General features: G+C 37.8%; 1 protein-coding gene across 1 annotated transcript; it reads right to left on the bottom strand.

The window, feature by feature from the left end:
- Nucleotides 1–796: 796 nt before the first annotated feature.
- Nucleotides 797–10248, bottom strand: LOC121729393. Its single transcript, XM_042117893.1, has 8 exons — nucleotides 9987–10248; nucleotides 9486–9606; nucleotides 8432–9194; nucleotides 7894–8099; nucleotides 6491–6600; nucleotides 3744–3950; nucleotides 2442–2665; nucleotides 797–1104 (listed from the first exon to the last, which is right to left on the bottom strand). The coding sequence occupies exons 1-8, from the start codon at nucleotides 10107–10109 to the stop codon at nucleotides 879–881; spliced, it is 1980 nt and encodes a 659-aa protein (XP_041973827.1). The 5' UTR covers nucleotides 10110–10248; the 3' UTR covers nucleotides 797–878.
- Between the last annotated feature and the right edge of the window lie 5522 nt (nucleotides 10249–15770).

A 15770-nucleotide genomic window follows, 5' to 3' on the forward strand; every position in this document is an offset into this window, starting at 1 on the left:
TTAGGAAAGATTGCCTTTTTGAATTTTCTAATATTTTGTAAATTTAAAAGAAGAAATGAAAAGTTTCTATTAATTTTTACTAACCCACTTTGTAACCCGGGCCCCCGTATAATTCATACGGCATAATAATATACGGCGGTAGCAGCGTTGCCAGATTTTTTTGTGCCAAGTCGGGACTTTAGAACTTTTTGAGTGAAAAAGCGGGATTTTTCAGTCAAAAGCGGGACAAGTTAAAAAAAGGTATAAAATCAAAAGTTTTTAGATTTTTTTTGTTTGTTTAAAATAACGTTTAGGTACATGACAATATCAGCTTAAGTAGCGAAAGAAAATCCACCCCTCTACCTCCCACACTCTTATCTTAATTACGCACCTTTCTTTCTCAGCAAGTTGCACGTACGTTCGAGCTTTCCCCGAAAAGCGGGACTGAGCTTGTCCCGCGCGGGACATTTAATTTTGATGCAAAAATCAGGACGTCTGGCAACGCTGGGCGGTAGCTACGCCTCTGTTGCGCGATAAAAAACTTATTAAGCGAACGCAGTTACGGTAACATCTATACTATTCGATTTTTCTTTCTACAGATTCAGAAACACTTCAAAATAAGTGGTCTCGGTCGAAGAAATGCAATGAGCATCAGGTCAGAGTTGGATAGTACTAAATTGCAAAGAAAATAAAGCGTTAAAAAATAATACGAGTATTGAAAAAATTATAAATTTTAATTGATTAATTCTAGTTTCGATAAAATTTCATTACTAGATAATATAATAATAAATTTTAAATTTACTTATAATATTCATATGGCCCACTTATCAGTCAATAGAATTAAAAATATCTTAACAATTTAGATTTAAAAATTCAATTACAGAATAAAGATATAAAAATTAATATGTGTTGTTGAAATAATTATTTTTATCGTTAATATTCGATAAGTCTTGTAGTAAATATTTGTGTTCATCATTGACACGACCTCTTTTTAAGAGGTATACCAGAATGTACTGGTAGGGAAAAACTGGCACTTTGTGATGGAAGAAGAATCTCAACTTGACTCTCTCGATGATCTTCATATCGACGAAACAGTAATCTGCCGAGCAGCAACTCCCCGGAGTCCTGAAAATAAAACCCTAAGTAAAAAAATATCCATAGCCGAACATAGAACCTCCTCCTATTTGAAAAAAAAGAGAAATGTGAAATTTAGCGCCAAACTGCATCGCTATCGATTGCGTAACGTTATGGCACGTAGACGACGACGGCGGTGCAAATCCGAACCAATTGTTCTATCTTATTTACATGGCGAGTGCTGCCACCTATAGTTTCTGCATATTTTCTAATACAAAGAAAGTGTTGCCTACTGGGTCACTAATCCGAATCTATGGTTCATAGTTATACACTTCAGCACAAGCTTGATTTGTTATAATATTAAGTTTTTTGTTAAATTTTATCACTGGAATAAGGCTGCGTTTCCACTGAAGCGGAGCGGAGCTTTGCGGTGCCCGAATTGACCAATCGTGCTATTCCAGCGGAATGACAGCGAAGCGAAGATTTCGAGCATGGTGATAGGTGGTGCAATTCGGCACCGCTAAGCTCCGCTCCGCGTCAGTGGAAACGCGTTTTGACAGAATGTGCGCTTTTGTAAAGGCGTTTGGACAGAATGTGCGCTTTTGTAATTCCGAACGTCACGTTATCGTGGACGCCGACTTCCACAATAAAACAGTGCTCCCAAAGTGATAATGCGCATATAAATTTTCGTCATTGTTCGGCAACGATCGTTTTTCCCGAGCGTCGGAAGACGATGCCACAAAACCTTTTATTGCTATACTAGATGACGCCCGCAACTCCGTTGCGCCAAAATTCGTTTATCGCGTCGGAACCGTACATTTTTTCGGGATAAAAAGTATCCTATGTCTTTTCCCAGGACTTAAACTATCTCCATACCAAATTTCAGCAAAATCGGTTCAGCGGTTTAGGCGTGAAGAGGTAACAGACAGACAGACACACTTTCGCATTTATTATATTAGTATGAATGTCCAAATCATGTCATGCTATGGCAACGCCAGCTTTACGACTTGATCGTTGTTGGCGTTGCCATGGCATGACACGATTAGGACATGCGCAGTAAAAGGTTTTGTGGCGCATGCGCCAAAAATAGACAATTGACGGATCGGCGAGAGCCACCGAGTACCGACTATAATATGATGTTTCCTTCTATTTCCTTCGAACAAGGTGCAAAATGCAAAAGCATTGTTTGGGGCTCTTACGTTTCATAGATTCGGGTGTTTCCGTTATTACGACAATAAGCGAAGATTTGCATGCGCATTATATAAATCTATACATTGGAATTCGCCGCTCCCGCGCCGCCGCCGCCGCTCCCGCCCCGCTGCCTGCTAATTTCGAGACTGAAGCCTTAAGGGGCAGTCACAACGTAAAATAGATACTAACGAACGTACCTTGGGTCGTATGTAACCGGTTTCGCTTTGAGCGTTTTGAAAATCATCTGATAGTACTGCCTGTACTTTTTCTTCATAATCAGCACAACCTGTTTCCCTTGGAATGGGTACTGAGCGTCGTCTCGGAGCTCGGAATGCCAATACACAGCCGCTTTCGCCACTTCGATGCTGGTGTTATCTATTTCTACGAGTTTAGGATGCCTCATCCATTCATACATATTTTCCTGCAACAAATCAAAGTGACAATGACTCGAGGCGATACGCTTACAATACGTTTGCGATTTGATGTGTGCTGTGGCCTGTGAGCATAAAATGGACTTGCGGCGCGGCTCACGTTTTGAGTTCGAACAGCGTTTATATAATATAATTAGCTGTCCCGGTGAACTTCGTGTCACTTTAAAAGCTTCCCTGGACTTCTACGAATATTTTAAGACTAAAATCAGCCCAATACGTTCAGCCGTTTTCGAGTTTTAGCGTTATTAACACAATTGAAAATCCATTTTTATATAGATACTAGCTGTCCCGGTGAACTTCGTGTCACTTTAAAACCTTCCCTGGACTTCTACGAATATTTTAAGACTAAAATCAGCCCAATACGTTCAGCGGTTTTTGAGTTTTAGCGCGACTAACACATTTGGAGATCCATTTTTTACCTCCGACAAAAAAAAAAGAGGGGTGTTATAAGTTTGACGCGTCTGTCTGTTTGTCTGTGTGTGTATCTGTCCGTGGCATCGTAGCATCCAAACGGGTGGACCGATTTTGATCTAGTTTTTTTTATACATATAGATATTAATCTAATAATAGTAACTATTAAAAATATTTTCAAAGTGGGCATTAGGGCTTCCACACATAACTGCGAATTCGTGCAAATTCGCATCAAAATGTAGTTTTTTTATTGTGAGTTTGTTGCAGATATTTGCGATGCGATGTGAATTCGCAGACCGCAGTTTTGTGTGAGAGCCCTTATGAATACACTTGTTGAATGTTGAAACTTGAATCTACAGTAATGCCCAATCATTCCAATTTCCACTCGACACCACCAAAACGATACCACCGGTGTCTATAGTCTATATGACACCACCGACTATTAGTGACGTTACATAGTTGCTTAGTTGTTGATACTTGATATGAAAACTCCAATTAAGTTCAAGCAGTAAAGTTTATATTCATCTGTCACTCAAATGGTCATCTTAACATCACTGGGGTGGTGTCATATGGATTAGAGATTCCATATGACACGAATGGTGGTGTCAAGTAGAAGGAACGATGATGCCTTCCACCGGGGTGATTACAAGAACTCACCTGTAAGAACTTTTTGCACCGGAAGCTGTCGTAGACGAAGGTGATATGCAGCAGCCACTTGCCCGTGGCGAGGGCGCACACCATCATGCCAGTGAACGTGTCTTCGGGGAGCACGGATATGAAGTGCGTGGCCAGCATTTCCATCTTCGTGTTTTCCGCCACCACTCCGCCCAACTCGTTGATCATTGCCACTATACGATCGCGATCCTGAAAAGTATAAACGACAAGATGACGCCCACAACTCCGTTGCGCCAAAACTCGTTTATCGCGCGGGAACCGCACTTTGTTCCTAATAAAAAAGTATCCTTTGTCCTTTGCCGGGACTGAAAGTATCTCCATTCCAAATAAAAGCAAAATCGGTTCAGCGGTTTGGGCGGGAAAAGGTAACAGACACACTTTCGCAATTATAGTAATAATAATGTTAACTAGTATTTATATCGGCGCCATGGGCGTATAAAAGGGGGGTGTCCTGGGGATCCGGACCACCCCCCCCCCATTACTATCCATCTTACTTGTCCAATTTAGACAATAATAATATATATACCTCGCCGATTAAAATCGGTGCGGCACATGTATAAAAAATATTTTTGATTTCCTAAGCACGTTGCTTATTTGCTACTGCGGAACCCTTCATGGGCGATTCCAACTCGCACTTGGCCGCTTTTTTACGTTAGGGACCCCTCCCCCCTTATCATCAGAGCTATACAAGATGTTAGTGTAAATGTCGCAGCCGACTGGTTTAAATAGTCGTTCAATCAAACAGCTAGCCCTTTGATTGAACAACGCCATTCAATCACACATCTAGCTTTTATATTGAATATTTTAGTCGCTCAAAACGTTCAACACTACAGCTGATTCAAAAGCCGCCGTCTAATTGAAGTAGTTCAACGCGCACCGCTGCGGCGCTAGGTGCGTTTTATTTACAATATGGCGTCAACTAGCAGGTGTTTGTTGGTGTTTGTGGTTGTTTTTCAAAAAGAAAGTAGTAAATAAAAGTTACCAGTGTTATTAAAGAGACAAACATTGTGGAGGCACATAAGAGTGAATTAAAATTTCAACAAATATTCGAGGAGAAATTACGGGATTATGAAATGGATGGACGCAGCCTCCCCCGAAAGGGGGGTTCGGGAGGCACAGCCCCCCGTCAAAACAAAAACAAACACAATCCAGAAAGTCCAAAAGTTGGTTAGGTTAGGTTAGAACTTAGACCACAACGCAGAGGAAGCCGAGCGAGCGCAGCGAGCGTGCTGCGGCAGCAGCCGGCGACCGCCGTCAAATAAAAGGGTGGCTCGGGGGGCGCAGCCCCCCGCCAAAACAAAATCAAACCAGTTGGCTAAGCGTCCTCTAGCTGTAGTGTTGAACGTTGTAGTCAAATAGTCGGCTAAACGACGTATAGCCGTGTCATTGAATGGCGTTGTTCAGTCAAAGGGCTAGCTGTTTGATTGAACGGCTATTTGAGTTCCCAGCATTGTTCTCATAGAAAAAGTTGTTCATTTTGACGGGCTCATTTGATGGTTTCAAGGATAACGGTGTTTACACTAAGGGGGGTATTACATTATCATTTATATTGGATCATTTCTATGATCATATATAGGATCCAATATATATGATCATTTGATCATATCTACTTAATAAATTATCATATTTCATTGATCCTATTTTACGTCATATGTGGTTTCAATAGCCAATGGAGAGCGCTAACGCTGACAGGTATTGACGTCAGGGTTACTAGATCTCAGAGAATTCGATTTGTCAAAAGACATCGTCATTTTTAATATGGCTTGTTTTTTGTTATTTCAGCAAGATTATCCAAGTATATAATTAGAAAAATAATTACATTACATTATTTGAAACATATTAACGGACAAGAAATTAAAAACTCTTTTTTATATTAAATAACTGGCAACACCTATTTCTATGACCGTATTGGATCCAATATCTCAGCAAATGTCAAAAATCTATGATCAAGGAAGAAAGAGCACAGCTCGGTCAAAGAGCTAGTATTCTATACATTGTGCATTGTCACGCGCCGCGTCGCTTTCGCCCTGCTGCCCGCTGGTTTCGACTTCAGCCGAAGATTCCATTCCCCCAAGGAAACCTAAATCGCGTATTTCCCTTGCATACTTGCCTAACGATTATAGACTTTTGTTTTTTTTAGTGATGACTAGAAGTAAGACAGGTGAAGTATGGCAAAACCGTGAAACTGAAAATAGATATTTAACTATCCATACCAAATGTATTAACTTTTACATTTATTTATGGTATTTTGTATGGGAGCCCCACTTAATTATTTATTTTATTTTAATTTCGTTATTAAATAATTAAGTACACATATAATTAAGGATTTTGTAAAAATTTCAAGTATGTATAGCCATTATGGATTACGAGCCAAAAAGGGCAAAAAAATCACTTTTTTTGTATGAGAGCCCCCCTTTAATGTTAATTTTATTGTTTTTAGTATTTGTTATTATAGCGGCACCAAAAATACACAACCTGTAAAAATCAGAAGTCTAGCTATAGCAGTTCTTGAGTTACAGCCTGGAGACAGACAGACAGACATCGAAGTCTACTGAGACTTCGATGTCTGTCCGTCTGTCTCCAGGCTGTAACTCTAGAACCGCTATAGCTAGACTTCTGGAATTTTACCCTTTGGGTACAGAACCCTAAAAACCAAATTTTGTTAATATAAAATATATTGTGTATCTAATATCTATTTAGTTAAAACAATCGGTTTTCTTTACACATACCTGAATATTCTCAGATAGCATAAAAACTTTCTTATCGCAAGCACATATTAAGTTCTGTTTCATCTTCCAAGACTCTTCTGAGGTACCACTGGGTGATCCATATTCACTATCTGTATAATAAAAAATACATATTAGCTAGATTGTAAGACAAACTTAAGATTTAGGGCCTGTTTCACCACTTCCTGCTAAACTGCCCATAGGCTATCCACAACTTTTTTGACAGATTCTCCATACTTCATCTGTCAAGTTAAAAGGTGGATGTCTGTCTGTCACTTATCAGGAAGTGGTGAAACAGGCCCTTTGTTTTTAAAAAGTTGCAAATATCCAACTTTCGGACAATATTTAACACACACTTATAAGGTTTTGATGACTCAGGGACACACTTTTCGTTCTTTTATAGTTTACTAGCTGTTGCGCGCGACTCCGTCCGCGTGCACTTCAGCTTATAGCCCCTTCGTCCTTTGTCTTATAGAAACACGTTTGAGTTACGCTTGTGCGATGTAGGTGACGTACAGCGCCATCTAGTATGAATTTTTGGAAATAACTTAATTTGAACAAATTTACGCATAAACACCCTTTTTCGAGTAAAAAAATAGCCTATGTCCTTTCTTAGGCTTTAGTCTATCTGTGTACAAAATTTCATTACAATCAATTCAGTAGTTTTGGCGTGAAAACTAGACAGACGGAGATACTTTGGCATTTATAATATAAAATATTATAATATAGATAGGGATTAGAACTCGTGACCCCTGGCTTGCACACAAACATGTTGCAGCACTAGGCAACAAAAAGCAAAATGGCATTGTTTTCGTTGGCATGATTTTTAATAACTTAATCAGAGATTAAGTTATTGAAAATCGTGCCTTACATATGATTATCGACAGGCCGCTTTACAATCTTATAATTAGGACAATAAGATCCAAATAAAATTCATGTGCGAGTCGGACCTGCGCACGAAGGGTTCCATACTGTTATAGAGCAAACATACTCGTAGACCAAAAATTGTGTTTTTGTATGGGAGTCCCTTATTTTTTTTTAAATATTATTCATATATATATTGAAGTAAGGTCTTTGTGAAAATATCAAGTGCCTACCTGTTGCCATTATTGATATCGAGCAAAAAAGGCCAAAAAAATCACGGTTGTTGTATGGGGGGGCTCCCCTTTAAATATTAATTTTATTTTGTTTTTAGTAATTGTTGTTATAGCGGAAACAGATATACACAATCTACAAAAATTTCAGAACTCTAGCTATAGCGGTTCTTGAGATACAGCTTGGAGACAGACAGACATCGAAATCTCATGAATAGGGCCCTGTTTTCACCCTTTGAGTACGGAACCCTAAAAAGAATATGGAGTGTGTCTTCAGTCATAGCCATACATGGCATCTTTATATTTACCTACCTGAGACAAATTCCGGGAATGTAGCTTGAATTGTGCTAGTCACTTGTGTTTTGGAATTAATTGGGCTGTAAGTGGCAACTTTTTTCTTAAGTTTGTAGTTCTGAATATACTTCTTGAAGGGCAGGTACACAGCAGTTTTTGCTTTTCCATTTTCAATAAATTTTCTAAAGCTCACTTTCTTTGGGGTACTCTGTCGACTGAAAGATCTTAAAAGAGATAAGGTGATATAATTTAGTATGTAAGACTAATACAACATAGTACTCATAAATCATAATTAATAATTAGCTATTTTAAGACATTAAATGCAATGCTGCCCAACCGTTTTTGATTAAGCTACAATAAAGTTGTTTATAGCATATATAAAAGAAAAGAGTATTAAGTAATGCAAAGAAAAATCATAGTAACCCAAAATTGATTTGTCATAAGTCGATACATTGAAAATAATAATAGGTAATTAATAAAAAGTAGAAATTACTTATGAAATATGTTAGTAGAAAGCTTGTAGCCCCAGCATGCCTACATTCCATTGACAACTCACTCATTCCCCAATTTTGAGAAGAAATTTTTTATAGGACTCGCTGTAGGCACTGGGCTCGGCTGGTGAAGAGGTTTTTGCTCAATTTTTGTGCATTCAATTTCTTGATATATGTCATCAATAGACCAACCGATGCGTCGCACGGCTTTGGGTTTACTTTCTTTTCTTATTATTGGAGCAAAATCTACACAGTCCTGGCCCGGGTCACTGAAGGAGTCCTCCACCTTAAAGTGGGCTACTTTCAAATGTTCCAAATACATCAGTTTGTCAGAAAACATGTCATGGCACACCGGACACACAAAGTGATGCAGTTTAACATTGGTTAAACATTTGTTCAAGTGTATAACATAGTCCTCATAGTTGTTATACTTCTCATCACAGAGGACACAAGAAACATTCAAATCTTCAGAAACATTGCTCACAGGGGATGATGGTTGAAAGGATTTCGTTGGCGTCAAGTCTGCTGCCACCAACGTCTCGCTGCTATCGCTCTGTTGTAGGTTGTTGTGTTCAATAGTACAAGTGACATGGCACGTGTGAGCACCATAGTGGCCATAAGACTGACTGCAATACACACATTTAATAGAATCCATGTCGCTGTCTGTTTCATCACTCATCTCACAGACTGTACTTAAGGTGGCATTTAAATTTTCAGCCTTAACAGAATTTTCATCATTTTCGCCAGTAACATACTCAGTATGCATTTGAAATTCCTTGTTATATAAATCATTGTAGTCAGCAATATCAGACTTGTCAATACTGATATCTAAAAAATGGTTAATTGAATATAAAAATTGATTTAAATAAATTTATATTAAGGTTTGAGCAAATGATGCTAGTCTTTTAAAAACTCTGAAGACTTTCAGAAACAATGATACCATACATAATATTACATAAGTGTTATAGTCTAAAGAAGTTTAATAAATTTAAGCACTTAAATGTTTTTAACTCTTTATAAAAAAAACACAGATAGTAAAAAATTAATTAATATTTTTATCAATTTATTACAATAAATTATTTGGTACTATGAATTTTATGATAAAATTATTGGATGTACCTGGAAACTTTCTCAATAAGCAGTCTATTCTTTCACATTGCTGTTTAAATAAGTATGCTGTGCTTAAATTTTCAATACAAGATGTGCACACACGGTCTGACAAGCCATCCCCCTCATGTATCTAAAAACAGAAAGAAATATTTTAATTACTATGTACAAACAAACAAATATACTTTATTGTGGGCATATCGATAACATTACAAACACAAATAGGTACAATATAATTAATCGAACTGCAAACAAAGGCGGCCTTATTACTTTCTTCTTATGGATTAATATGTAATTAATAAAATACCAAGAGGTGGAAAGCAATCTTATCAGCAATCATTGTAAAACAGCTATTGATTTGCCTTTTAACCTGCTGATCTTTCTGTTTATTGGTCTGAGTTTATTATTTGAAGGTTGCATGTAAGTAAGTACGGTACCTACCTAATTATCACAAGTTACTTAATATATAACTAAGATTAAGGTAATTAGATTAAAGTTGGATAATTTACTCACTTGTACGTTAGCAAAAGACATAACCATCTCTGATAGTTTTGTGGTATCATCTTTTTCAAAAATTGAGCAAAAATCTCCAATTTTAAGACACAATCTGCATTTATGGAACGGTTCCATTTTCATGACCCACAACGAAGCTTTGCTTATAATTAAATAAAACACAACATTTATTTACAATATAAAAGATCTAATACTATAAAGACATTGCTAATGCAAGCTTTTGTAAAATATTGTAGCTAAATGGTAAATAATTAATAATTTCAAAACAAACGGAACAACCACGAAACGACCACAGATGTGTCAACCACAGATTACTAGTATATATTTGGTGTCAACTGTCGCTGGAATCACAGATTACTAGTATCTAACACAGATTACTAGTATATAATTTTGTAGTTGTTGGTATATATGGCTGGAATAAAGTACTCTGTGGTCACTGGTCAGTGGCAATGAATCAGGAAACAGATGGAGGCGACATAACTACAAACATAAAAAAGTGTGGCCGGCGCCATATTGCCAAGAACTAAACATGGCGGTCTATAGTGATGGGACACTCGGTTGATATTTGTCGAGGACATCGATAAACTAACATGTTTTAAGTGAGCGTCCTGTTATATTATATATTATATTGATATCAAAAATGATTTTTTTTATATAATATTAAAAAAATATCATTTTTGCCTATTTTGTCTCTATGTATTATAGTATATAGAGACAAAATAGGCAAATATGGTTTTATTTTATATAAGAGCCTCCTTAATTTTAATAAAACTATTTAATTTATTTTAAGTTTATTAATTATTATTTAAGTTGCCATTATTGATATCGGGCAAAATTACCAAAAAATCGGACAAATACTAGTTGTACTCGCGCATGAAGTGTTTACAGTTTATTTTAATTTTACCATCAATAATTATTATTATTAAAGTATGTATACAACTGAGTATTTTGTGAACATTTCAAGTGCCTATTTTTTTCGCGATATATCGAGACCGATATTGATATTTTTTCAAATATCGATGTATCGATATATCGATATTTTCTTTCAATTTCGACATCCCTATAATACGACACTTTGACAGTTATGTACCTCGGAGAACCGGAACATAAAATGGCGGACCGGCCACAGTATTTTGATTTGGTAGAGTCTGGCTAGCGAAAGATGAGACTGGAAAAAAGGCGGCAAATTAAAAAAATCGACGTATAACAACCATGTCTATTGCCGGAATTATAGTTTTGATCTACGAACTACGAATAATAAGGTTTCTTAGTTTTTATTATTCGTAGTTCGTAGATTAAAACTATAATTCCGGCTATAAACAGGGTTGTTATACGTCGATTTTTTGAATTTGCCGCCTTTTTGTAGTCTCATCTTTCGCTAGCCAGACTCTAGAGACCATTATGCCGAGTCCACTTATAAAAGTCAATGATCAGTGCTCACCATTAACGGCCATTCCCAATATTTGATCTATCTCTGGTTTTGCCCTACTAGAGATAGGAATAACTCACATTAGACATTAGAGACATATATTTTATGTCAATTGTGAGCTATTCCTATCTCTAGTAGGGCAAAACCAGAGATAGATCAAATATTGGGAACGGCCGTAAGTCTATGGTGGTCACAGTCTTGGTCACAATCTTAGATAAAGTATTATAGTATAGATCATAGATGTAGTCTTAGCCCGTCATCGCGTGGCCATTTTGTGCTTATTTTCATACAAGTAGTGCGCGTATATTTTCTTGAATATTTCTATTTGTCAATTATTTCGAAGCACGTTATGATACAGGAAAGAAATTCAATTAATTCATGATATCGATTAACTATAGTTCAAGTGATGAGAATCCATAAACACACGTACAAAGCTATGCAATTTTTATAGCCAAATTATAAATTAATGTGACATTTTTAGCACTAATGCCTTATATAGCACAAATAAGGGATTAATAAACTTATAAATTATCTTTTTATCTTACAAAAATACCGATTGAAAAGCCCAAAAAACGTTGTTCAAAACATACGTATTTAATGTTAAATCCACGTGCTTGAGGCATTCTTTGACCATTCTTATGGTTTATTATTTAGCGAAACCACAAAACTCAACAATATCTAGCATTAAATGTTCACTAAAAACCTTTATTAACACTTTTATTACATGAAATATGCTGACCGACTCCTTTGTTATGTCCTAGTAAATAGGACATAACATTACACGCTTTTGACGCTTATACACCGATATAAGGCTCTCTCCAGTCTATAGTACCTCAATGATTAGGTATAACGCACAGACTGAAAGGCCGTATACACGATCCGTTCCAACCACCAACAGAGTTGGTTGGGTCAACAAAGTTGAATCTCTATCTACACGTAAATCAAGTATCAACTCGTCAGTTTTGGCTAGGCTGTGGAAAAGTGAACAATGGGACCACTATCTAAACCCCAAAAGACCGGAATAGCGCTGGCTTGTACAGTCTGTCAAAAAAGTCATGAAATTAAAAAGTGGCAACATCGTAGTGTCATCCCTTTCAAATCAATCTAAGAAAAAAATGCGTTGAAAACAGGGCTTCAAATATCGTTACTTTGTCATTTACTTCATTTACTGATGCGTGTAATCTGTGCGATTGAGAAACCTTTGAATAATGCCGCGGCCGCATAATGCGTAGGTAGTGCTTCGCGCTAAAACCGATAGTACTATTGGACGATCTGCGTGTATCGTCCAATAGTATCTTCTCATAGCACGAAGCTTCGGACGATAGACGCAGGTGCGGCCGGGCCATAGGAGGCAGGCACCCGCCCCGGGTGAGCCTCGGCTGGCACGGCCCGTCAAAGTGTGCGCGAACCTTTAATCGCATACAGTATAGTCTGTAGAGGCTTAAAAGCCGTATACACGATCGGTTCCAACTACCAACAGAGGTCATCTTGGTTGGTTGTTGATTCAACAAAGTTGAATCTCTATCTACACGTAAATCAACTCGTCTGTCTCTTGGCTAGGCTGTGGAAACGTGAACAATGGGACCACTAGGCCGTATACACGATCGGTTCCAACCACCAACAGAGGTCACTTTGGTTGGTCAACAAAGTTGAATCTCTATCTACACGATCAACTCGTCTGTCTTGGCTAGGCTGTGGAAAAGTGAACAATGGGACCACTATATAAACCTTAAAAGACCGCAATAGCGCTGGCTTGTATAGCTATATAATATGATGAAAAAAAACGTAAAAAAAATTGATATATATTGATAAATTGAATATGATAAGTCTACAAAAAATATTTGATGTACATTACTATAAAAACTACCAACAAAAATTGGTTCAAGCGAGATCTAGCCAGTAGTTTTTTATATACGTCATAAATGGTAAACCTTAATTTAACTTTCATTAAATCAACTGAAATAAGAAAATAAATCAAATACCTCTTAATTTCATAAAAATAAACCTTATTGCGGCTGTGGAACCCTTTATGGGCGAGTCCAACTCGCACTTGGCCGGTTTTTTTACGTTTTTTTTCATCATATTATACAGGGTGCAATTAAACCTACCTGTCAAATTTTTTTTGGGGCTTAGGTATCATTAGGTGAGTCCATTAAACCAAAAATAATAGGGTGTTAATTTTTTTACAATAACATATTTTATCCCAAAAACAATCGATGCACAATGGTCACTTCATAAGTTAATAATAATTACGATAATCCGACCGAGCTAGTACATCGCGCCGCACAGATATCCAGTCGAGACCGGTTATGCGTAGGGGTAAAGCGGGGGTGACGCGCGGGGTGAGTGGCGGGAGGTCCGCTGCCCGCCGGTCGCCGGCGACCGTTTAGTACCACGCGCGTAGTTGTATAGCTAACACGTAATTATTTTGTTTGTCACGGCCCCCCCGGCCCCCGCGCTTTAATTAGTGTCTGTCACAATGTACCCTAACCACGATCGAGTGTTATGAAATGTGAAGGCATAGATGGAGGTGCTACATTTTGAGTGGCGAAAGTTTATGCGGAACCCAGAGACTGTACGAGCAAGAAAGCGTTCCTCGTCTTCGTAACAGCTGATTGATGATTCTCGAATGCAGCAGCTGTATCCTGAATCTGAATCGCAAGACAATCAAAGACTCGGATTATGGACAGTTCGCACTTCGCAATACCAGCACACGCCTAGCCAGCCTCGAAGACATGCCTCTGACGAGTTTAAAAGTGACAAAGTTGTGCTTAACAAACTTTTAAAGTCTTAAAGACAATGTGCAAAACGCGCTACTCTGCTTAGAGCCAAACGGATTGCAGTTTGAACTCGTTTGAACTATGCTAAGTGTAGACAAGATGGAAGTAAATAAGATTTAGAGGTGGGTTGTTTTTATTTTTTAACTAGCTGTTGCCCGCAACTTCGTCCGCGTGAATGTATGTTATTAAAATCGAGATTTAGAAAATTGAACACCCATCTATGACTATTTTATTTGGATATCGTATGCGACATCATTTAGATCCGTAAAGTTTGACTTTAAAATGTCCATGGCCGGTAACGAATTGAGATATGCAGTGGTCAATATCCATCCAGGGTTTGGCTATACGTGGGAGAGCCATGCTTTGGCACGAATGGGCCGGCTCGACCGGATAAATACCACGTTCGCTTGCGCTGTGTTTCGCCGAGTGAGTGAGTTTACCGGAGGCCCAATCCCCTAACCCCTACCCTATTCCCGTTCCTACCCTCAACTATTGCCTTCCCTCCCCTTCCCTACCCTCCCCTATTACCCTATTCCTTCTTAAAAGGCCGGCAACGCACTTGCAGCTCTTCTGATGATGCGAGTGTCCATGGGCGACGGAAGTTGCTTTCCATCAGGTGACCCGTTTGCTCGTTTGCCCCCTTATTTCTTTTCCTTAAAAAAAATCGTTTACGAATATTAGGAAAAGTTTTAAAGATCGACCTTTGCTAGAATTGGTAATCACTTTGGTTGTCGTCGTAAATTTTGAGGAGTTTCTTCAATTCCATTACTTATCAAGTCACCGTTTTTAGGGTTCCGTGCCCAAAGGGTAAAAACGGGACCCTATTACTAAGACTTCGTTGTCTGTCCGTCTGTCTGTCTCCAGGCTGTATCTCAAGAACCGTTATAGCTAGAGTTCCGATTTTTCTTCAGATTGTGTATATCTGTTTCCGCTATAACAAAAAACACTGAAAACAAAATAAAATCAATATTTAAGGGGTGCTCCCATACAAAAACATGATTTTTTTGGCGTTTTTTGCTCGATATCAATAATGACAACAGGCAGGCGCTTGAAATTTTCACAGAATCCTTAATTATATTTGGACTGTAATAATTAATAATAAAATAAGAATACCTATAATTAAAATTTAAGGGGGGCTCCCATACAAAAACACAACTTTTGGCCTATTTTTTCTGTATAACGGTACGGAACCCTTCGTGCGCAAGTCCGACTCGCACTTGGCCGATTTTTTTGTAAACATGGTATCAAATTTGGGCAATCTATACAACAAACTCCTCCTTTTTTGAAAGTCGGTTAAAAAAAAGTATCTGAGATGTTGACCAGGGATGTAAGATATCATCATGCCAAATTTCACTGAAATCAGTCGAGCGGATTTAGAGATTAGCCTGTACAAACAGACAAACAGACAAACAGACAGAGAAACAAAAATTTCAAAAACAGTTAAAATGTGTTCTATTACTCTTCTAACATGCCCCTGACTTGTTTTTTCAAGTTTATTTTCAATGTACAAAAATTTTACCTCTATGATTTTATTATAAGTATAGATAGATAGATTAAGTAGTTGTACTGTGTACA

The sequence above is a fragment of the Aricia agestis genome, chromosome 8 (assembly GCF_905147365.1).
Source record: "Aricia agestis chromosome 8, ilAriAges1.1, whole genome shotgun sequence".
In the NCBI taxonomy this organism is placed as follows: Eukaryota; Metazoa; Arthropoda; class Insecta; order Lepidoptera; family Lycaenidae; genus Aricia; species Aricia agestis.